At 24.0% G+C, this 24,563-nt stretch overlaps 2 protein-coding genes across 9 annotated transcripts in view; one reads left to right on the top strand and one right to left on the bottom strand.

Annotated features, from left to right (window-relative positions):
- The first annotated feature begins 582 nt into the window (after positions 1-582).
- On the top strand, positions 583-21,733 carry LOC117179539 (proteasome assembly chaperone 1). 3 transcript variants are annotated; one of them, XM_033371447.1, is made up of 7 exons: positions 583-766; positions 897-976; positions 3,553-3,716; positions 6,375-6,570; positions 6,652-6,684; positions 6,787-6,822; positions 21,546-21,733. In XM_033371447.1, the coding sequence occupies exons 1-7, from the start codon at positions 669-671 to the stop codon at positions 21,722-21,724; spliced, it is 786 nt and encodes a 261-aa protein (XP_033227338.1). In that variant the 5' UTR covers positions 583-668; the 3' UTR covers positions 21,725-21,733. The 3 variants fall into 3 exon arrangements, with proteins under 3 accessions (XP_033227338.1, XP_033227337.1, XP_033227339.1); XM_033371446.1 differs by having other exon boundaries at positions 6,652-6,822; XM_033371448.1 differs by lacking the exon at positions 21,546-21,733 and adding an exon at positions 12,961-13,056 and having other exon boundaries at positions 6,652-6,822.
- LOC117179537 (cyclin-K-like) overlaps positions 15,403-24,563 on the bottom strand; it is a 21,207-nt gene continuing 12,046 nt past the window's right edge. For 5 of the 6 annotated variants that reach the window (XM_033371443.1, XM_033371439.1, XM_033371440.1 and 2 more), the window contains one exon: positions 15,403-15,918. In XM_033371443.1, coding sequence (XP_033227334.1) covers positions 15,530-15,918 — 389 coding nt within the window. In that variant the 3' untranslated portion in view covers positions 15,403-15,529. The remainder of the gene's footprint in view (positions 15,919-24,563) is intronic. The other variant, XM_033371444.1, reaches the window with a different exon arrangement.

Here is a 24,563-nt window from a genome sequence, read left to right on the forward strand (position 1 = left end):
CGTCTTCAAAGTGACATTACTCTCTGTCTTTCTATTCTTTCTTTTGAATTCCTTCATTTTTTAATTCCTCTCAATACGCTTTTATAAAAATATTTTGCTTTTTTTCTACTCTTTGGTGGAACTTTCGACGGAGGAAAATTCACGTATTAATGGTAATTCAGATTCTGAATTTTTCTGAATTCTTTTCTTCTTACCGGGAAGATAAGGATCCAGGAGGATAGGGGTGATTTATATTTCAGAAAATATAGAAAGAGATTCACTCGCATATTAAAGAAAGAGATTATAAAAGATAGACAAGATTTTGGACGGCCTGACAGAAAGAAAGTGTTTGATTTCAATATATGCTGATGATTCATTTTTTCCTGTGAATAGGGTTGACATATACTTGGAAATCCAGAAAAAGTCTTGTAATTTAAAAATCGGACTTGTATATCATTCCATATTAACAAACCCCTGTTTTTGAATTTTTTATTCATTGAAATTCAAATTGAAATATAACAGGATAGTAAAAGTTTGTAAAAAGTCACCCGATCTTTCGTAAATGATCGTTGATTTCCGGGAATTTTCGGCTTCGTGACATGCATGTTTACAAAATTCGAACGCTGTCGGTATTTTTCTGGATATTAAATCTTTTAAAAATAATTTCCTTTGAGAAGTAAAACGTGAAAATGAATCCCCATTTTGGTGAAATAGTGCAACCATCATCTCGAGCATTTTGGCTAGACGAAGACGATGAGGAATTGCAAGAAGGTTCACAAGAAGACTCGTAAGTTCTTCAGACGCTAAACCTAACCTCACTTTTTAACCGCGATATTTAATTATTATTCTTATTATTATTTTTAACTTATCATTTATATACATATTAAGAAAGTTAATGAGATATAATTTGTTTCCAGTAAATTTTCAATCGAATGGTTGCAAAAAGAGCCGGCATCCTTTGAAAAATTAATCATTGTGGAGGGTAACATGGTTGTCGGTAAGAATCAGTATTTTATCCATTTTTTAAAAATAATTGTTGTTTGTTTATCAGGGTGGCTACCATACCTATAAAACCCAGACAACCTGGCATTTTCAGGGTATTTATAAATGTCTGGAAAAACCTTGAAATATCTCTTTTTTTATCGGACTTTGTTGGAGAGCGTGCTTATTTTTAAAAAATTTGAATATAAAATTGAATAACAATGATTCTCAATTTATGAAAGTATCTTTATATTACTGTTAAACTCTTCTTTTTTTTCTTCAATTAATTATTTTAACCAAAAGTGTAACTATTTTATTTTTTCCTTAAAATTGATATTTTTTAGTCGATAATTCAAGCATCTATTTTAAAATTAATATATATGTGTTGCAAATTTGTTGTTTTTGGCAGAAAATTAACCTTATTAGTTGAAAATTCAATTCATATTGAAAAGTCATCTTTCTTGGTTGAATTTATCTGTTTTTTTGTTTAAATTTATTTTCCTAAAGATGCGATTTCCCTTTGACTGAAAATTAATTTTTTTACTGAAAATATAGCTATTCCACTTAAAATTTATTCTACTTTGTTGGAAATTTTTTTATTCTTTGAAAATTAATTTAACTGAAAATGTAACTATTCCAATTCAATATTCCATATTTTTTAGTTGCAAATTCATCTCGTGGGTTGAACACTAATTTCAGTAACTAAACATTTAACTATCCAATTATTGCTTTATAAATTATTTGATTTAGAAATTCGCCTTTTTTAGTAGAAATTAATCTCTTTGGCTGAAAATCCATATTTTTTGTCGAGAATTGAACTATTCCAATTAAATATTTATCAATTTAGTAAGCAAATTATCTTTTTGGATTAAACCCTAACTGTTCCAGTTGAATATTCTTTATTTTAGTTGAAAATTCTTCATTTTGGTTGAAAATTAATTTTTTTTAATTTAAAACTTATCTATTACATTCTTGGTTGAAAATTGAATTTTTTTTTGTTGAAAATTCAACTGTTTGGTTGAAATTTTGTCTCTTTCTGTTGAAAATTTATGTATTTTCATTAAAAATGCAGGTTAATATTCATAATTTTAGTTGGAAGTTCTCCTTTTTGGTTAAAAATAAAACTACTGATTGAAATTTAAACTATTTTGTTAAAAATTCGTATTTTTTGTTTAAAATTTATCTATTCCAGTGAAAGAATCATAATGTTAGTTGGAAATTCATAACTTTAGTTGAAAAGTTTTTTTTTTCAACTGAAAATTTAACTATTTCATTTTTGGTTGAAAATTTATCCGTTTTAGATTAAGATTCAACTATTTTATTGAAAATTTGGTTTTTGATTGAAAATTCGTGTATTTTGATGAAAAACCTGATGTATGTATGTATGTATGTATGTATGTATGTATGTATGTATGTCGAAAATTAATTTCCTTGTTTTAAAATAAATCCTTTTCTTGTTGAAAATTCATCTTTTTGTTTGAGAAATCAAGTTTTCCAGTTAAATATTCATAATTTTAGTTGTAAATTCTCCTTTTTGAATTCGAATAAAACTACTGGTTGAAATTTAAACTCTTATGTTAAAAATTCATCTATTCTAGTTAAAAATTCATAATTTTAGTGTAAAATTCATAACTTTATTTGAATTTTTTTTAACTGAAAATTTAACTATTTCATTTTTGGTTGCAAATTGATTTGTTTTAGTTCAACATTGAACCTTTTGATTGAAAATTTGGTTTTTGGTTGAAGTCATGTATTTGGATGAAAAACCTTATTTCTTTTCTAGTGCGAAATTCATCTATTTGGTTGAAAAAAAATTATTTGAAAATTAATTTATTTTGATGAAAAGTCTTATTTTATTGGTAGAAAATTAATCTTTTTAATTCATCATTTTGTTTGAAAATTCAAGTATTCCAATTAAATATTCATAATTTCAGATGAAAGTTCTCCTTTTTGTTTGAAAATCAAACTACTCAAACTGTTTGTTTTTTTTACTTGAAAATTCAACTGTTCGATTGAGAATTTATATATTTGTCTTTTTTCTTAGAAAATTATTTTTTTTGTGGAAAATTCACCTATTTGGTTAAAAACTCATATATCTTATTAAAAATCCAATATTTTTACTTGAAAAGTTAGAAATTTAAAGTGATTTAAGTTAAATGTAATGTAGTGCCCTTATTAATTTTACCTAATATGCACTGAATTTTAACTATGCCATGTGTATGAAAAAAAAAAATTTGTTTGGATTATTATTCAAATTAATGGACTTTGGAGACGATTTCAAAAAATGATTAATTATGTTTTTAGTATTATTTAATTGATCGAATTAAATATATTAATTGAATCTCTAGAAACTTAAAAAAAACTATTTGCAATAATCTCGCGAAACTGTGTACATATTCCGCGTCGATTGGTTTAAAAAATGCGAAATATTTGAATAGCATTATATACCAGGACAAATGAATACTATGAAAAATTATACCTGGATAATACCTGGATTTGTCGGGAAAATTTTCCCCGGGATTTGTGTAGACACCCTGTTAAAAGAAGTTTTTATTAGACAATTAAAGTTACGCTTTTTGTTTGATTTTGTAGATTTCACAAAAGAGTGTATACTTCCTGATGCAAAAGAAATTTGTATTATAAAACACGAATCACATAAAAAATCTTCGATTATTTACGAAGTTGATAGTTCTTTATATATTTGCATTGTTAGCACGGAACTTGATTTAACTGAAGCCGGAGGTTTTATTGATATTGTAAGTATTGCAAACATTCAATCAGTTTATCTGTCATTTACTTTTTATTAGATATTTGAAATGGTACTGAAAATTTCAATTTTTTCAATAGGTAAATGTTTTAGAAAATTTCGTAATTTTAATTGAAAACTAGGAAATTTGTAAATATGTTTTCCTAAAATTATTTTATATGTAAGAAACTTGTTTCTTAATTTTCACAAATTTATCATAATTTTTAGATATTTATGATTGGGATGACTTTATTTTTTCCTTATTCAGTGAAGTTGAAATTTCGGGATTTTGAAAATTCTGGTTTCAAAGTTCTGAAATTTTAAATACAAAAATTTCTCTACTTTCGTTAACTTTTTCTACTTACGGAAGTTTTCTATTTCAATAATCTTATTTTTGATCATTTTCAACAGAGTTGATATTTTGAAAAATTAAATTTTTATTATTAGAAAAAAGTATCTCTATGTGAATTACTAGGAATATAAAATTAAAATTTTTTTAAATCAAGTGGCCTTTGTGATAAAATTAACAACTTAAGGTTTTCTATAAATGTACTCAATTTTAGTAACTTAAAAAATTTCAAGTTTCACCGAAATTTCGTTAATCAATTATAATTCACTTAAACATTAAAGTAAAAGTTTTTGAATTCAAAGTTTCTTTACAGAAAAAATATTTCTGATGAATTTTTAGAAGTTCAAAGGCAAATTTAAAATCTTGAGAAAAATCGGTGTTGTGTTATACAAAAGTCTTCATAAAACGCAAAATTTTTAATTTATCGAATTCTTCTAGACTACTTTTTTACTTCGTTTTTAAACTATCCAACTTTTGTCTTTATGATTGAACTCGACTGTTTTTTGTTTAAAATAGAAATACTATTTGGTTAAAATATCAGCTCTTGCATTTTTTCGTTGAAAATTCATTTTTTTTTTTTTGAAAATTAATTTTTCAAACTGAAGATTTAGCTATTCCAGTTTTGGTTGAAAATTTATATTCATGAATTGAAAATTCAACTTTTTTGTTAAAAACTGATTTATTTTGATAGAAATTCGTCTTCTTTCGTCGTCTTCTTTTCTTTGTGACAAAATCCATTTCTTTGCTTGTAAACTTAATAATTTTGTTGAAGTATTTTTTTTGTAGTTAAAAAATAATTTTTAAAATAAAAAATTTAAGTGTTGTATTTTTTTTGAAAATATATCTTTTTTAGTTGGAAATTCATCCTTTTATGTGAAGATGCTATACTATTTGGATACAAATTCATTTTTGGTTGTTAAATATTCAACATTTCAGTCAACATTTCATTTCTTTGGTTGAAAATGTAACTTTTCTTCAAAAATATTTTTTTTTTAAATTTTTTAACTCAAAATGTAACTATTCCACTTTTTGCTTGAAAAATTATCATTTTTAGTTAAAAACTCATTTATTTAGTTTAAAATTCAATAATTTTGGTAGAAAATACATATTTTTGGGTTGCAAAAAGTTAAATTTTTTGTAGAAAATTCATGTTTTGACTTCAAAATTTAACAATTTTACTGGAAATAATTTTTTTTGTTAAAAATCCATATTTTCTGGTAGAAGGCTTAATTTTTTCTAGAAAATCGTCATTTTTGTTTGAGATTCAACATTTTGGATGATTTGTTTTCTTTATTTGCTGAAAAATCTTTCTTGGTTGAAAATTCATCTCTTGTTTAAAATTTCTCTCTTTGTTTTGAAAATTAATCTATTCTGGTTGGGGATTCAACTAGTTTGTCAAAAATTAGTACTTTTTGGTAGAATTCAGCTGCTTTTGATTGAAAATTCAAATATTTTTTGGTGGAAGTATCAACTATTACACTTATTTTGTTGAATTTTGTTTTGTTTTAAATAAATATTTTAAGCTTAAAAGTAACTATACCACTTTTATCCTTAAAAATTTAACGATTTTCGTTAAAAACTCATTTATTTGGTTTAAAATGCAATTACTTTTGTAGAAATTTCATTTTTCCAGCTTTAAAATGAAACAATTTTATTGCAAATTCAATTTTTTGTTGAAAATTTATATTTTCGAGTAGAAAAGTCAACTGTTTTGTTGAAAATTGGTCATTTTAGCTTAAAAATTCAAAATTTTGTATGCTTTTTTTTATTATTGACCTGAAAAATCTTAGTTAAAAATGTAAAGCTTTTGTTGAAAATTCTTCCTTTAGATTTGAAAATTAATCTATTTGTATGAGGATTCAACTTTTTGCTGAGGAGACATTTTTTGGTTAAAGATTCATCTTTTTGGTTGAAATGTAAATATTTTGTTGAAATTATTTTTATTTAAAAATTAATGTTTTAAACGAAAAATATAACATAATAATAATAATATAACATCAATTTCCTTGAAAATTGATCTTTTTTTAGAGTATTGATGTTATTTTGTCATTCAGGATAAATAATTCATTTCTGATGTTAAATTTGGTCGATTACTGGTCAAATAATTTTTGGAGAAATGAGAAAAAATCGGCCTCGGCCCAGATTCGAGTCGGAAACGCGACCGGATCGTTTATCTAATTACCCCATTATTTTTCTTAATTACCACCATTTTTTAAAATATTTTTTTAAATTCAAAATTAATCGTTTTTAGTTTAAAACTCATTTATTCTGTTGAGACAAAAATTATTTTAGTAGAAAATATATATTTTTGGGTTTCAGATACATGGGATTTTATCAAAGTCCAAGAAAATAATTGCGCTTACGAATTGCCACGTCTCGCAATTAAAAAGTAATGAAGATTGCAGTGCTCCTTCATTTTTGAAATCCTTGTCTACTAAAGACGCCAGGAATTCGTGGAAAGTTAACGCACCACATTTAGGTCAACCCAATATTATTTCGGGAGTTGCTGCGGGCGGTAAGTTTAATTAAAACGAAAAAAAATTAATTTTCACACTTTTGTTAGTTCGCCAACATGATATTCGCATTTTATTTTCAGCTCTTTCATTTGCGGAAATAAAAGGATCTTACGGTATTCTTTTTGTCCTGTACACTGATAATTTTACCTTAGATTCAAAAAGTGCACATCCACTGGTAGAATTGTTCTCTGAAATAACAAATCGTTCCCTTCCAGAATTTTCTTCTGTTCGAAGCGTCTATTTTAATAAAGGTAATCTTTACATGTAATACCTTTCAAGAAATTAATCATTGAGTAAGAAGAAATATAAATAACCATTTTATTACAGAATTTGTTAAACTATTTTTTAAAGAAAATTCTACGATTATTCAGTGTGTATGCAAGATTTCAGGAGATTTCGCAGAGATTTTTAAGATTTCAAAGATTTTAAATTATATCTTACAGATTTCATAATTAAATTTCGTATGGAACATTATATAATCCAATGTTTAAAAAGTGTAAATCTTAAATAATCTAAATTAATTACAAATATTACATCAAGAAAATACAATATTTTCATAATGTGGTGAAAAAAATTTAAATCAATGGAAACTTTTTAAATCATTGGAAAACTTCAACAACAAATATTACTCCTAAAATTCATTAGGTGTGTCTTTAATTCCAGAAAATACGAACTTTTCATGATTCGGAATGAAAAGAAAAATTAAAAACAAATATCAATTTTTTAAGCAATTGAAAAATTAAAATGGAATTTCTCTCTTCCTAGAATAAAAAAAATCGCAATGCATTTTTGAACCAACATAGTGATCCACCCCTTGAAGTTTTTTTTTTAATTTGACACGTAAAATTAAATAAGAATTATCTTTCATTTGTGAAAGTAACATTATATTACTTTATTGAACTTTTTTTGTTTGAAAATTATGTTGTTTTTTTAGTTAATTTTTGTATCTGAAAATTTAACTATTATATTTGGATTAAAAATAAAAATATTTTTTGGTTTAAGTATCAAATAGCATTTTTGTTTAATAAAAAATTTAATTACTTGATTGAAAATTTAACTCATTTATTAATAATTTGATGAACAAAATAGTAAAAGTTGAACTATTTTGTTGAAATTAAAAAAAGAAATTCATAGAAATGTATTTTTTCAGTTATGTATTGCGTAACTTTAGTTAAAAACTAATATCTTTGGTTGAACATTAATTTTTTAACTACAAATTTAACAATTCAATTATAGGTTAAAAAGTCGTCTTTTTGTAGAAATTAATCAGCTTGTTTGACAATTAATCTTTTTGGTTGAAAATTCAATTATTCTAGTTAAGGATTCATGATTTCAGTTAAAAATTCATCACTTTGTTTGAAAATGTAACAATTTTTTTGAAACTTAATTTTTTTTTTTAGTTTACCATTTTTTGCTGAAAATGTAATCATTCTAATTGAAGATTCTAACATTTTATTTTAAAGCTCTTCAGTTTTGTTCAAAATTTATTTTTTCAGTTAAAGGCTGAAGTATTTGGTGGAAAATGAGTCTTTTTTAGTTGAAAATCCAACTCTTTCATTGCAAATTGATGCATTTTCTTGACAAATAGTCCTTTTTGGTTGAAAATCCAAATATTTAGTTACCAATTAATTATATTTTTTATTCTAAAATATAAATATTCAATTAGCGGTCGATAATGTCTTTCCATGAAAACTCATCTTTATTGGTATAATTTAATCTTTTTTGTTGAAAAATCGTCTTTCTGGTTAAAATCTCAATTATTACAGTTAAATATTCATCATTTTAGTCAAAAATTCATCACTTCAATGGAAAATGCAACTATTTATTTGAAACTTAGTTTTTTGGTTAAAAATTTTTTTTTCTAAAAATGTAACTATTCCATTTGAATATTCCATCGTTTTAGTTTAAAAAAATTCATTCTGGTTGAAAACTGGTCTTTTTTGGTAGAAAATCTATATAGATTAAAAAATCGTCTTTTCTGCTAAAAAATTCAACTATTTGGTTAAAATCTATTCATTTTTTGAACTGAAAATATAACTATTCAATACTTTTTGATAATTTATTTTGTATGTTTCAAAATGCATGCATTTTGTTGAAAACTCGTCTTCTTTGGTAGAAATTAATCTTCTTGTCTGAAAATTCATCTTTAACTTTATTATATTTATTTATATATATTCTTAAACATTATATTTTTTAAATTTCAAATATTATTTCAGTCTAAAATGTCCCATTTTTAAACCACTCAATTTGAAATTTTTTAAATGAGAAAAATAACTCCAATTAATAATTCGAAATATCTGGCTGTTGATTTAAAATCAGTATTTATAAATTAAATATTCAAAACTTAAAAAAACGAAAGTTTGAACGTTACAATTTGAATTGTTCTATTAGGAAAATTTTAATTTGTGAGTAAAATTGTTGAATTTTGATCTCTAAATAACAATTGAACAACTATTGTTTTTAGAAAAAAATCGAGTAAGTTGAAAAGATATTATGAGATAGAAGTTTTGAAAAAATGCAAAATTAACAATTTAAAATAATGTCAAATAATTTAAATGAAGTGTCTGCATGTACCGATAAAAGCAGATTTTAGCAGATTTTGAAAAAAAATTTAGAAGTTTCATGAGAATTTTTGAAAGACTTCAGAAGAATTAAAAACATTCCCTAGGAAAATTGAAAAAGATTTTTTATTTTGAAACATTAATTTAAATATCACATTTAGAAACATTTACAAAATTACCAAAAATAAATGAATTTTTTTAATTTGACACGATTATAATTTTTTTTATTTTAGGAAAAATTCGAATTATTTTAAAAACCGTTTAGAAGTTACGAAAAAATAATAATTTGAAATTTAAAAAATATAAAACAACATGTAAATGTTTCGGCATTTTGAAATAAAACTTTGAAGGATTTTTTTACTATTTAAAATTAAAATAATTTAAGTTTTAATTTAAGAAGTTTATAAAAAAAATATAATCGTTACATTTTTAATGCTTCTAGTTTAAAATTGTCTGAAGATATAATTTTTTAATTTGTTTAAATTTATTGCTTGATTCTTCGATTTAGTTAGAGCATTTCCGGTCATTTCCGTATGATCAAAATTTTAAAAAATCTTCATATTGTTTTGCATTTTTTCAATTTTTCAATTATGTTTGAATTTTGTCCACAATTTCTAAACTTCTTTTCAAATGTTTTTGAAATATTTTTAAATATTCTTTTTAAATTAATTTTTTTTTTAAATAAAAAATCATTGTCAATTTTCCTAGGATTCTTAAGAAAATATGTTTTATTCTTTTAAAGCATTTCACAATTCTTCAAAAGCTTATTTTTTTGTTCTAAATTTGCGAAAATTCATATTTTGTTTCAAATTATTTACGTAGAAATTTCGGTATAAATAGCCGGATTTTATAGATACACATAGGCACTATGTTTAAATTATTTCAAATTTTTAATTAAATTTGAACCTTTTCAAAACTTATAAAAATCTCTTCAACTTACTTGAATTTTTCCTAAATAGTATTCAATATTCATTTATACAAGAAAATTAAATAATTTTACCTAAAAATTAAAATTCTTTAAATAGAACTATTAAAATTGTAACGTTTAAAGTTGACTTTTTTGTTAGTTTTGAATATTTGATTTTAAATTATGATTTTAAATAAACAGTCAAAAATTTTTAAATATTAAGCAACTGCTCTTTTTTCTTACTGGAAAAATTTCAAATTGTAGGTTTGAAACAATATTTGAAATTTAATAAAAGCCTTTACTTATGATATATTATTTTGATGCTATCTTTTAATGAAAATTGTTTATAAAGTTTTAATGAGGCGTTTACATTTGTTTAACTACTAAGCCTTCAAGCTTAAACAGTGTTATTTTTAACGTTAAAATCTGGAATTCTTTAATTTTGAACTGATTACAAATCGTCTCGTAAAACCAAATATTCACTTTTTAATATTTAAAGAACTGTTCAATTTAAAAAATCATGTTAATGTATATTCATAGTTGATTAACTAAAATTTTTTTTTGAATCCAAAATTTCCGATTTTAAAGGCTTCTATTGTCAGAAATTTTAATTTTCAATTTCAGAATTTTAATATACTGTGTTAAAGGCTTAAAAAATAAAAAAATATTGGCGTTTGAAATCGACAACTTTGGAGAAAAAATCTTTTTATTTGATCAAAAGTGAATATAAATTATAATGATTTTTTAAATTGAACTATAAATTAAGGATTAACAAATTAATAATAATTTATGTTATAATACGATTCGCAATCAGTTCAAAATTTAAGAATTTCCAGATTTTAACGCGAAGAATTAAATTGTTTCAGTTGGAATTTTGAAATTCTTATCGCAGTTAAACAAATGTAAATGTCCGATTGAAACTTTACCAACTATTTTCAATTTTAAAATAACTTCAAAATAATATATACATAATTAAAGGCTTTTATCACATTTAAAATATTGGTTTAGCCTAAAATTTGAAATTTTGAACTTAAGAAAAATAGCAATTGCTATTTATTTAGACATATTTGATTGTTCACGTAAAATCGGTAATAATAAATCGAATATTCAAAACTAAACAAAAAACTAAACATTGATCGTTACAATTTTAATTTTTGTACTTGAAAAAATTTAATTTACAAGTAAAATTGTTGAATTTTCATGTATAATAAATATTGAACATCTATAATTACTAGAAAAAATTCGACTAAGTTGAAGAAATATTTAGAAGGTCTGCAAAAATTCAAGATTCATTTTTAATTTGTAATAATTTAAATGAAGTGTCTACATATACCAACAAAATCCAGCTATTCGTACCTAAATTTTGGTGAAAATAGTCCTCGGCCCAATTTAAAACAAAATATACATTTTTGCAAATTTCGAGAAAAAAAATTTACAAGCCTTTCAAGAATTACGAAAGGCTTCAAAAGAATACATTTTTTTTAAGATTCCTAGAAAAATTAAAAATGGCTTTTTATTTTGAAGAAATAATTTAAAGACAATATTAAAAAAGATTTCCAAAATTGTCAAAAATATTTTCCATTTAAAATAAAATATTTATGAAAAATTCGAACCATTCTAAAAGACATTTAGACGTTCTGAAAAATTTCAAAAATATTCGAAAAAATTTAAAACATGTAAATATTTCAACGTTTTAAAATAAAATTTTGAAGCTTTCTAAGGGTTTTAAAAGTATTTAAGATGAAATTAATTTAACTTTGAATTTAGAAAGTGTTCAGTTTGAACAAAAATTTAATCGTACAATTTTTAATATTTCTATCTTAAAATTGCTTCAAATGATTTAAAGATCAGTTTTGATTACTTTAAATGCAAAATTGTTTAGGTTTATAGTTCAAATATGTTTATATTATTGACCCTGAAAACAGTTTGCGAAACAGGAAAAACCGGGAATTTTTTTATATGATTAAAACTGCCAATTCGACTAATTATTTTTTTTTAACTGTTGAAATCAAGCTAGAACAGACTTTTTTCTCTAGAAATTTGTCAAATTGCCGATCGAAGAATAAATTCACTGCCATTTTCCGGGTATCCCGGTCCAGCGGCAACCCTGAAAATATTTACGAACTGGGATATTTGTTTCTGAAAAAATGTGAGATAGTAAAAATGATAAAATTAGTTGAATCGCTTGAGCAGAGTGGAAAAATGTTTTGGATGACATATAAAAAAAGTATAAAAATAAAAATTGTTTTATTTATAAATAATTCAAAATTTAATTTTCAAATTCAGTCTTACATTTATCTAAATTCTAAAGTATATCTTAATTATATCATTGTTACAATTATATACAAAATTATATCACAATAATTTAATGTAAAATATTAGAAAGTAGCAAGAAATTCACGCGTCCTTGGGTTTCTATTACCTAATATTAAAAACATAATCAATTTTAAAATCCGTAAAAAGACTTAAATAATTTAAAACAAACTTAAAACAATCTGTTAATACCAATGCAAAGAATTTTTCCCCCTACAGTTTCGATAGCGTTTTTCAAATCTTTTCTATAAAAATTAAAAATTACTTTTTATTTTAAAAGTGGTTTTTTTTTCTCGAATAATTCAATTTTAAAGGTTTATAATTTTTTAAATTTACGTTTTGTACGGTAAAAATGACGAAAAATTATTTTTTTTTTGTAGACAAATTTGTGGAATCAATTTTAATGTTTTTTAAAAGTAATAAAACTTTAAAATTCTACAACTCAAGCAGCTTTGACTTTGAAACATTCAATGTAGTTTGAAGTAGTATCAAATTGAAAATTACCAGGTCCGATCTATGGGTGTGAAAATGTGTTGGCCTGTGTTATTTTTATTTAAAAGCGCAAATGCGGTTTTAATTTCTTTGAATTTTGAGTGATACATTTTCAGGGTGGCCACCAACCCGGGAGAAAATCGGGAGAAACTTGCACTGAGAGAAAACCGGGATAAAGTCGACAGAACAAAATTACGCCGGGAGGTTTCCCGCATTTCATAATTAATGCGTTTGGTATTTTTTTCAATTTGCCCAATTAGAAGGCATATTATTTTCAAAGTTTTTAGAATAATTAAAATTTAAAGATGCACAATGTTTCGCGTTTTGAATGTAACTTAATACTACATTATATGATACTTATTTTAATATATTTATCATCTTTAAAATTTCTATAATTTTAATTCAAAATTATGGCTTTGAATGCACTATTCGAAAACAGTTTAATCTGAGGCCTTGAAACTAAAGTTTTACTTAAATTAATTTTTAGATTAATTCTCGGTTATTTCAAATTTCAAGTTTCACAATATTGTAGTGTCAAATTCAAATAATTATTAAAAATGACAACACCATTTCGCTATTAAATATTCAATAATTTCATAATAAAGGCCTTGATAGTCAGTTTTGAATTATATAATTTTCGATGTAAATATAAAGCAATTTCGAATTACAACGCTTAAAATTGCACAATTTCAAAAAATGAAATCATATTGCAGCATTTTTATTGTTTATTATTTATTTGAATTTTCAAAGTAATATCTTTAAATTTTCCGATTTTTTTGGTGAAGACTTAAACTAATACATGATTTCTAATTGGAAAATATTTAATTGCAAAAAATGTAAGAGTTAATACTAGTTCTGAAGGAAGATTTGACATTATTAAATAAAAAATTAGGTTTAAAATAACAAAAAGGCAAAAATTAAACTATGTAACTCAAGTTGATTCAGGAATAAAACATAATTTCTGACTTTACATTTTGATCGCTGAATTTATCATTTTTGCTTTCAATAGGTTTTAATTTTGTGACTAAAATTGAATTGGTTAAATTTGGAAAAGTTTAATTAGCAATTTAAAAAGCATTAGTTTTTAAGTGATTTAAATTTACATCAAATGATTAAAATTTTAAAGGTTTTGATTATAAAAAAGTTTTAATATCACAATTTTCGGCGGCTATAAATTTCTTCAGTTTAAAACAAAGTTCGCATTCTTTATAGTTTCAAGGTTCTGGAGTAGAATTTTTTCATCTTTAATGTTTCCTATTTAAAGTTACTATTTAGTTTGAAAGTTTATTTAATATAATTCAATTCACTTTTTTATTTTATAAAAATTTATCTAATTAGCTTAAATGTCACATTATAATTTCGTTATGTAGTAACAATTTACAATTCTAGAATTTCATAAGCTTTGAAAGATTCAATTTAGTTTTCAATATTAATTGCCAAATCTTGATCGCTTTGGTTTTAGAATTGTTCAAATCCATATGTTTAACATTTTTAATTGTTTAACATCGACCGTTTTTAAGTATAAAACGTTCAATTTCAATTTCTCAGAATTTTTAATGATCTAATATTAAAATATTCAATTTCTACGGTTTTTAAAATTGTCCTATTCTCTACATTTTTAATCTGAAATTATTCAATTTCGAGATTGTTCAATTCAAAATAAAATTATTTACTTTGCAGGGCTTCGATCTAGAAATTATACAATTTCATTCCTTTTTCTTATGAAATTCTCCAAGATTGTGCAATAATTTGTTCATTTCAGAAGCCTTCAATTCGAATTTTTTAATTATTGTTAAATTTTTTAAAAATATAATGCTAAAAAATTGGTTTTAAAATTGATTTTTAAATTGCATATTTTTCATGTTAGGAAATAAAAATCCAGATACGTGAACGCGGGATTTGCGCGCGTTCACGTATCTTCTAGTGTGCAATAAAAGGCATCTTTCCATTTTTCTTTATCAGGCACATACATTTTCTTACCCTACTTTTATGATTCAAAGTCAATTGATTTCTTGCAAAAGGGTCTTATCGATTTCCGCAATTGATCATATATGTGAAAAAACTGTGTTTCACAAAGAGATTTAATTTTTTTATAAATCGGGAGAAATCACGAATGTTTACGGGGAGAACCGGGACAAAGCCGAGAGACGGAAATTTGAAAACTAGTGACCACCCTGATTTTTTAAGTTTTTAATTTTTTCGAAATTTTATTCTGAAATTCAATTTAAAAAAAACTCTTAAATTTTGAACGCTTTGAGTTTATCTTTTACTACTTTTTTATATAATTATTTGTATTTTTTAAATTATTTAGTATTATTAATGTCAAAAATATTTATTTAAGAACAATGATACCATAAAAAAAAGGTTCTCCAAGCCCTTCCAGTGGGGATTTTTTTCGAGGGGTCATCAATTTCCTCCGAGATTCCCGTCGAAAAAAAAAAAAATGGTAGATGTTGACCTATAAAGTTGTATTTAACAATAAAGCCTGTTATTTTGTCAGGGAATTTTATCGCCGCAGATTTTAATAGAGAGCCTGGAAATGAAATGAAACGAAAGAATAATTGCACAGTATTTACAATGGGTTTTATTAGAAAAGAAGTTCTGACAGTTCCCCAGAAGATTTGCGACGTACAATCTCAACGAGCAGAATGTTTGGTAGTAGTTAAAATATAAAAATATTATAGCCTAGGATTGCGAGGGGTAGTAGGAGCGCTGATTGCTGGAAGGCCCAGTGGGTGTTCCGCCGGAGAAAAACGAGGCATTCGACGGGTAACCGTAGGGTGGAAATGGCGGTTGTGTCGGCGTTGTCACTGTTTGAATCTGTCGAACAGAACTCGGCGTACCTAAATTGTGCGTCGAAGGTACAATGTGATTAACATTGGGAGGTGGCACTGATATATTTGCAGGGGGATAAACTGGCGGATAGTTCGTCGAGCTAGGAAAATTCGCGGGATACGGTGGAAAATGTGCAGGTAGGTCCAACGGTTTCGAATTTTCACTTCCGTCCAGCGGAGCACAACCATTCGTTGATGCCGAATTCGGTTCCGTCTTTGGTGCTTTTCCTGGTAACGTCGCTGCAAATTTAAACCATTTGTTCCAAATAGAAAATAAAGTCGATTTCAGGCAAAATTTCAGGCAAAGCCTGGAAGTTTCAGGCGATTTTTTGCTTGGGTAAGGCGGTTTTCTCAAATCACCTTCTTCTAACAAATCTTACTAAAGTTTTATAAACTTAGGAAATAGTTAGTGAATAAATTATCTGAATTAACTAAACGTGGAACCTTACAAACGTTAAATTGAAAAAAAAAATCTTTTATAAGTAGCTTAATTGAGAACTCGCCTTTTGGTTAAAACTATTATTAATTGGTTAACAATTTTATTATTTTGTTGAAAAATCAACAATTCAACAATATAATTTTTTAATTTGCTTCATTGAGAACTCGCATTTTGGTTAAAACTCTTATTTACACTTGGCTTCATTGAGAAATCCCTTTTTGTTTAAAACTTTTATTATTTTGTTAAAAATTTGATTATTTCGTTGAAAATTCAACAATTCAACAATATAACTAAAAAAATTTATAATTTGTTTCATTGCAAACTCGCCTTTCGGTTAAAACTTTTATGATTTGGTTAAAAATTTGATTATTTTGTAGAAAATTCCACAATTCAACAATATAATTGAAAAAAAATTATTTTATAATTCGCCCTTTGGTTAAAACTTTTATTATTTGGTTAAAAATTAAAAAAAATATATTTTATAATTTGCTTCACTGAGAACTCCCCTTTTGGTTAAAACTTTTATTATTTGGTTAACAATTTTATTATCTCGTTGAAAATTCCACAATTTAACAATATAATTTAAAAAAATTATCTTATACTTGGCTTCATTGAGAAATCCCTTTTTTGTTAAAACTTTTATTATTTTGTTAAAAATTTTATTATTTCGCTGAAAATTCAACAATTCCACAATATAATTTTAAAAAAAATTATAATTTGTTTCATTGCGAACTCTCCGTTCGGTTACAACTTTTATGATTTGGTTAAAAATTTTATTATTTCGTTGCAAATTCCACGATTCAAAACTATAATTTTAAGAAAAATTATTTTATAATTCGTCCTTTGGTTAAAACTTATTATTTGGTTAAAAATTGTATTATTTCGTTGAAAATTTAATAATTTAACAATATAATTTTTAAAAAATTTATTATTTGCTTAATTGAGAACTCCCCTTTTGATTAAAATTTTTATTATTTGGTTAACAATTTTATTATCTCGTTGAAAATTCCACAATTTAACAATATCGTTTTAAAAAATTATTTTATACTTGGCTTCATTGAGAAATCCCTTTTTGGTTAAAACTTTTATTATTTGGTTAAAAATTTTATTATTTTTTTGCAAAATCAACAATTTTGTTTAAGACATTCTTTTTGTTTAAATATTTGTCTTTTTTGGTTGAAAATAAACTTTTTTGATGAATATTCATATTTTCGGTTTAACAATGCATCTGTCATTGTCGGCATTTTATCCTTTCTTAGCTAAAAATGTAACTGCTTAAAAAATAATCTATTTTCATTGAGAACTTGACATTTGAAATTTGAAAAATGACTTTTTTGGGTTGACAATTCATCATTTTATTTCAAAAACCTTTTTTTCTTGAAAATTTAACTATTTTTTTTATTATTTTTTTTTTAGAATTGTTTGAACTGAAAATTCAACTATTTGGTTAAAAATTAATGTATTTTTCTTTTGTGTTATAGTATTAATCTTCTTGATAAAAAATTAATCTTTTTTAATTGAAAATTCATTTCATTGGTTGGAAATTTATCTTTTTAGTTGAAAATTAATATCCTTCGTTTGAAAAAGTTTGTTGGAAATTCATTGTTTTTTTTTGGGTCGAAATTCATTTTTTTGTTGAAAATTCAACTTTTTTCAAATATAAAATTAGTTTTTAGTTGTATAACGCAACAATTCTGTTGAAAATTTAACTTATTTGTCGAAAATTCATATTTTTCTGTAAGAAAGCCAACTGCTCCCTAAAAAATTTGTCGGCTTTGATGAATTTTTGTTTTTTAAGTTGGCTGAAAAACCTTATTTGAAAATTCAACTTTTTTCATGAAAATACTCTTACTACTATTATTATTTCATTGTTTAGACTCAAAATTTAATTATTCCAATTTTGATTCATATATTTTGTTGAAAATTCATCTTTTTAGGTAGAAAATCTTCTTGTTTTTTAAATTAATTTTTGTAACTTAAAATTGATCTTTTTTTTAGTTGAAACTTTATGTATTTTCTTGAAAATTCGTCTGCCTTGTTTAAAAAATGACAGTGAATTTTTTATACCATTTTCGGAAAATCGTGAAAAATGTTTAAAATCTTCCAGATTATTTTCTGAAAATTTTGAAAATCTTTAAGAACATTCTCCTAAAATAAGTATTCAACATGAAAAATCTATTTTAATTTTTCTAGAAATCATAAGCAAATGTTTCGATACTTTATTTATTTATAAGTTCTGAACAAATTTGAAAAATAATTTGAAATTTGAAAAAATGTAAAACAACTTCTAGATTTCATAAGAGATTCAAATAAAATTTTGAAACTTTTAATTTAAGAAGTGTTCAGATAAAAAATAAATATATCATTTTTTTAAATGTTTCTATCTTAAAATTGTCAAAATAATAAAATTTAGAAAATTTTAACGTTCATTAATTGATTGATTATTTTAGAATAGTGAGAATGAATAGGGGATATATATTTTTGGAACTAAATTTGAATCTTTGAAGCCTACAATTTATAAAAATTAAACATTTTTAAATAATTGTTTTGTAAGGAATTTCAAGATTAAAAAATAATTAAAACTTGTAAAGATTTTTAAAGAATTTTGTAAAGTTTCACGAAGATGGAATACATTTTTAAGGTTCACAGGAAAAATTACAATAATTTTTTATTTCGAAAAATTAATTTTTAGAGATTATTTAAAAAGATTTAAAAAGATTTCGAAAATTGTCAAAGAAGAATCTGAAAGATTTTAAGGCAATTTTTTGAATTTTGCAGAATAAATAAAAAAATGCAGGAAAAATTTAAACAATTTTTATTTTGAAAAGTGAACTTTAAGAGAAAATTAAGAACGGTTTTTAAACGTCTCAAAAGATTTTCGACACTTTCGTAAAAGAGTTTAGACCATTTTAAAGAAAATGTTTCAATTTGGTGAGATTACAAAATAAAAACAAACAAAAAATCGAGCAAATTCAAGAAATATTGAGCAGAATTAAAGAGATTGAATATTAATTTTAAACTTTTAAAAGATTTTTAGAAACGCAGATTTTTAAAGATTTGAAAAATAAAGTTTAGGAGCTTCAAAATAATTTGCAAAATTTTTCAGAGAATAAACCAATTATCTAGATATTTCTGGGAAAATTCAGAAGATTCTAAAGAGGCTCGCGGACGAGCGTAGTTTGAAGTTGTGCACGGAGTGTAGTCTCGGTCCTACGGAGCGTATCTTCGGTCCCTACGGAGAACCGTCGCATGGGGGGAAGTAGTGGGAGAGCCGCGCGAACATTTGAATGTCTGTGGCTATGATAAGCAGACAGCACTGATTAGAATGAAAAAAAAATAGAGCGAAAAATGATACGTTGTCATCAATGCAAGTACAGGATGGCCGCTGGACCTTGAAATCGGGAAATGAAAGTGAATTTATTTTTCGACCGGGAATTTTACAAATTTTTAGAAAATAAATCTGTCCAGTTTGGATTTCAACGGTGTTTCAAATAAATAGCTAAATTTTGTTATATTTTTCAATTGTGATATCATTCAGTTTAGAATGTGTAATTCGAAAATATTTCACTTTAAAAATGTTCTATTTTAATTTTTAAGCGTGCATTTTTATTTAAAGAATTTAAAAATGAAGTTTTAAAGACTACAAAAATTAAAAATTAGAAATGTTTGAAATAGATGGTTTAGGATTTAAAAAAATAATTTTTTTAGTCGATAAAATTTAAATATAAATTAATTAATAATTTTTTAATTGAACTGTACTTAAAGTATTAAAAAGTAAATAATAATTAATTTAAGCAGATGATTCGGAATCAGTTCATATTTTTAGAATTTCCAGATTTAATCTTTAATCCGACTGAAATTTTATAAACTATTTAAAATTTTTAAATTACTTTAAAATAATATATTCTTAATTAAAGGCTTTAATTAAATTTTAAATATTGTTTCAGTTCAGAATATTCTATTTTTAAACCAGTCAATTTGAAATTTTTTAATTAAGAAAAATAAAAAATGATCTAATATCTAGAAATATCTGACTGTTCATTTAAAATCCACAATTACAAATGAAATACACAAAACTAAACAAAAAACTAAACTTTGAACGTTACAATTTTCATTATACTATTTAAAAAAATTTAATTGTTTAATCAAATTGTGGAATTGTTATGTATAAATAACCATTTAGCATCTATTGTCCTTACAAAAAATTCAAGTAAGTTCAAGAAATGTTTAGAAGTTTTGACAAATATTCAAAATTAATTAAATATCTGAAATTATTTCAAATAATTTTGAAGATTTTTAAGAATTGTGAAGGGCTTCAAAAGAATAAAACACATTTCCTTAAAATTCGTAAGAAAATTGAAAATTATTTTTTATTTTGAAAAATTAATTTAAGAGAATCTTTAAAAAGAAATGCGAATAATTTTAAAAGATATTTAGAAGTTCTTAAATGCTTTCATCCTCAATAAATTGAAGTTCAACAATGGCTGATAAAACATTGTTATCTGACATTTAATTTGAAATGTTTTTTCGGCACCCTTTTATTTTATTTCAGGGTTACCGTTCCAATTAATTTATTTATTTATTTATCGAACGGGAATTTTATACATTTTTTCAGACCCAAAAATGTAAATCCACGTTATCATTTTCAATACTCTAAATTAAAGAATCAATCAATGAATTAAAAATATTTTCAAAATAATACTATTTTAGGGAATTTTAAGCTAGAAGCATTAAAAATTGAACAACGACATTTTTTTATAAACTGAACACTTCTTAAATTAAAAGTTAAATTATTTCTATTTCAAATACTTTACAATTCTTAAAACACTTAAAATTTTTTTTTTAATCTTGAAAAATCTGAATGTTGTTTTACGTTTTTCAAATTTATATTATTTTCAAAACTTTTTAAGAACTCTACATTTATTTTAAAACGATTCCCATTTTTCCTCAATCTTTCTAAAAACTTATGCCAAATTAAAACAAAATTGCTTAAAATTCTCCACATTCATTTTTCATAGTTTCGTAAATCTTTCTAAATCTTTTTAAACATTCTCTTAAATTAGTTTTTCAAAATAAAAAATCATTTTCAATTTTCCTAGAGTCTTAAGGAAATTTGTTTTATCCTTTTGAAGCCCTTCACAATTCTTAAAAATCTTCGAAATTATTTGAAATCATTTCAGATATTTAATTAGGTTTGCATTTTTTCAAAGCTTCTAAATATTTCTTGAACTTACTCGATTTTTTTCTAAGGATAGCAGTTGTTAAATGGTTATTTATATATAACAATTCAAAAATGTGAGTAACAAATTAAAATTTTTTCAATAGAGTAATTAACGTTTAAAAATGTAATATTTTTAATTGAAACAAATTTGAAATTTAATACTTTTTAATACTGAAAGTCGCTCTATTTTCTTTTCATTCTGCTCAGTGCTGTCTGCTCATCGTAGCCACAGACATTCAAATGTTCACGCGGCGCTCCCACCACTTCCCCCCATGCGACGGTTGTCCGCAACGAGGAAGCGGAGCATGTCTATTCTCCATGGAGCCGAGGCTACGCTCCGTACGCAACTTCAGACTACGCTCGTCCGCTCTCTGATTATAAAGTAATTTTTTTAATTTTGAATGATATTTGAAAGTTTTGAGAAAAATTCAAGTCAGTTAAAAATATTTTCAGCAATTTAAGAAGTTTTAAATAGATTAGAAATATTTGAAAACTGGGAAGCATTTTCGAAAATTTATCAAATATTTCTTGATTCCTTTTAATCTTCTAAAAGTCCTAAACATTTTTTAAAAAGACTCGAATTTTTCATAATAATTTGTAAAATCCAATAAAATAAAAAAATTGCTTTAAAATCTTCTATATTCTTTTCTGGCACGTTTGAAATATTCAAAAATCTTTTTCTTTTATTTTTCTCAAGAATATTATGAAAATTATAATTATACAAGTTTTAAAACAAACTGATAATACTTATTTTCTTGTTCTCAATTCTCAGAATTTAATTTCAACATGGATTTATTAGAACACTTTGAAAAATAATTTTCCATTAATTTGAGTGTTTCCAAAGATAAAAAATATTCTAAATAGTTTATTTGATTACAAAAATATCACAATTAAAAATTCGTAATTTAATTGCAAAAGAAAACAATATTTATGTTTATTATATAGTGGCATTATATAAATTATATTTCTTCTTATATTAATATTTTACATTTCTATTCCTGAAACTTAAAATTACCGAAAAAGATTAAAAAATGATTAATTAATGAATAATTAAAATGTTTGCTTTATCTATAATTTCATAAATAGCTCATAAATAAATAATAAATTAACTATGTTCAGCAGTTCTAAATTTCGAGAATTGAAATATTTGTGGGAATTTAATTATTCGTTTATTTTATAATTTCATCTCGAATTCGGTGAATTTTGGGTTCAGATATTTTTAAATTCGGGATTTCATTTTTTCTCAATTAAAAATCCTGTCGTTATTTTAAATTTGATAAATTTTATAATTCGGTAATAACATATGTATATTTCGGCAGTTAAAAAAAAATTTATTTGTGTATTCCTTATTTAAAAAAAAAAATTTTTATAAGTTCTGAAGATCCATGTACTTTTTTTATTGGAATTATGCCGTTTTTTCCCATATTGAACAAAATAATAAGTAAGTGCATAAGTCTCATTTACTACATGACTCAACACTGTGAATAAAAAATGATTTTAAAGGGTTTTTCATGGTTATTTGGTAATATTTATACATTGTTCCTATGGTACTGCTAGAGTTCTGAGACGGTTATTGTACTTTGAGAACGGTAACGAGAATGAGAATATAATCGAGAAATAAATTCTATGAGAATTTATGAGAATCTCAGAATTTATTTTAATAAATAGAAAATTGCATTTTTTCGTTAACTTTTCGGTTGAAAATTCAACTCTTTTTTTTTTTTAAAGTTTGTCTTTTTTATTTTAAAGTTTACCTGATTTAGCAGAAATTAAATCTTTTTTTAAATAAAAATGCAACTGCTTGGTTAGAAATGAAGCTTTTATACTATTTTCTTGAAAACTTACTATTTCGTAGAAAATTTACTTTTTATTTAAAATTTATATTTTGGTGTTGAAAAATGAACTGAAATATTTTCTGGATAAAAGTTCCACTTACGAAAAAAACTTGTTTTTTTTTTTTTTAATTACAAATTCATCTATTGCAGTACAAAATTGATCTTTTTTGGATAAAAATGCAACTAATTGGTAGAGAATTGAACTATTTTGTTAAAAATTCATCCTTTTTGGTTGAAAAAAATCGTCTTTTTGGATTGAAAATTCAATTTTTTATGTTACTGAGTTAACTGGAATATTTTTGGGTTGAAAATTCAACTTTTTTTGTCATAAAAAATTCTTCTGATTTAATATAAATTTCAAATTTTTTGATAAAAATCCAACTATTTTCTAGAGAATTCAACAATTTTGTTGAAAAGTCATCCTTCTTGGCTAAAAATTCGTCTTTTTGGATTGAAAATTGAATTTTTTGGGTAGAAAATCATTTCTTGTTAAAAAATTCATAGTTTGATCGTGAAAACTCGACAAAAATTTTGTTCAGCAGAAAATTCAACTTTTTTTTGTTGAAAATTTATCTTTTTGATTTAAAACTTCATCCGTTATAGAAGAAATTTCATTTTTTGTATAAAAATGCAACTGTTTGGTTAAAAATCTTTCTTCTATGCTTGATAATTCAACTAATTTGTTTAAAACATTTGGTTGAATCGCTTTGTTAAGAAATCACTTTTTTTGTTAAAGATTTATATTTTAAGTTAAAAAGTTATATCGTTGGTTAAAAGAAATCAATTTTGAAATTTTTTGTCGACACTCTTAAACGAATGTAACTTTCTATTCATATCCTTCAAAAATTATTATAATTTAATTATAATTAATTATAATTTAATTCAAAATTTAGATAAACTTTTATTTATTTTTTGAATGAAAAATCTTTATTTGTTGGAAATTCGCCTTTTTGGTTTTAAAATTCTTTTATTTTGTTGTATAAATTTCATTCTTTTCTAATTAAAATATAAACGATGACACTTTTTCGTTGGCCATTTGTCTTTTTAGGTAAAATATTAAACTATTATGTTAAAAATTCAATTATTTTGTTGAAAATTCCAGTATTTTGTTAAAGAGTTATCTTTTAAAGCAGAAAGAACTCTTTTTTTTGTTTGAAATAAAGTAATACATTTGAAAATTTTAAACTTATATATGAAACAATGTTTTATTCCGCTTATAAAATATTATATGGTAAAAATATCATAAGATTAAAATGCTGGTATTTGAATATTAATGATTTGAAATGAAAAATTATTCAAAGAAAAATCAGAGAATTTTGACTATGTCACGCGTCTAAGTTTTCCGGGAGTGGGGTCTTCTCATCTGCTTCGTGGTATTTATCCGGGGGGG

This window comes from Belonocnema kinseyi, chromosome 9 (assembly GCF_010883055.1).
Source record: "Belonocnema kinseyi isolate 2016_QV_RU_SX_M_011 chromosome 9, B_treatae_v1, whole genome shotgun sequence".
In the NCBI taxonomy this organism is placed as follows: Eukaryota; Metazoa; Arthropoda; class Insecta; order Hymenoptera; family Cynipidae; genus Belonocnema; species Belonocnema kinseyi.

Excerpts from the sequence above, each read along its gene's own strand:
- LOC117179539 (XM_033371446.1), top strand. The coding sequence starts at position 669 with ATGAATCCCCATTTTGGTGAAATAGTGCAACCATCATCTCGAGCATTT. Across the intron at positions 977-3,552 it reads GGAGGGTAACATGGTTGTCG|ATTTCACAAAAGAGTGTATA; the intron begins GTAAGAATCAGT and ends TTGATTTTGTAG. Across the intron at positions 3,717-6,374 it reads CCGGAGGTTTTATTGATATT|ATACATGGGATTTTATCAAA; the intron begins GTAAGTATTGCA and ends TTTGGGTTTCAG.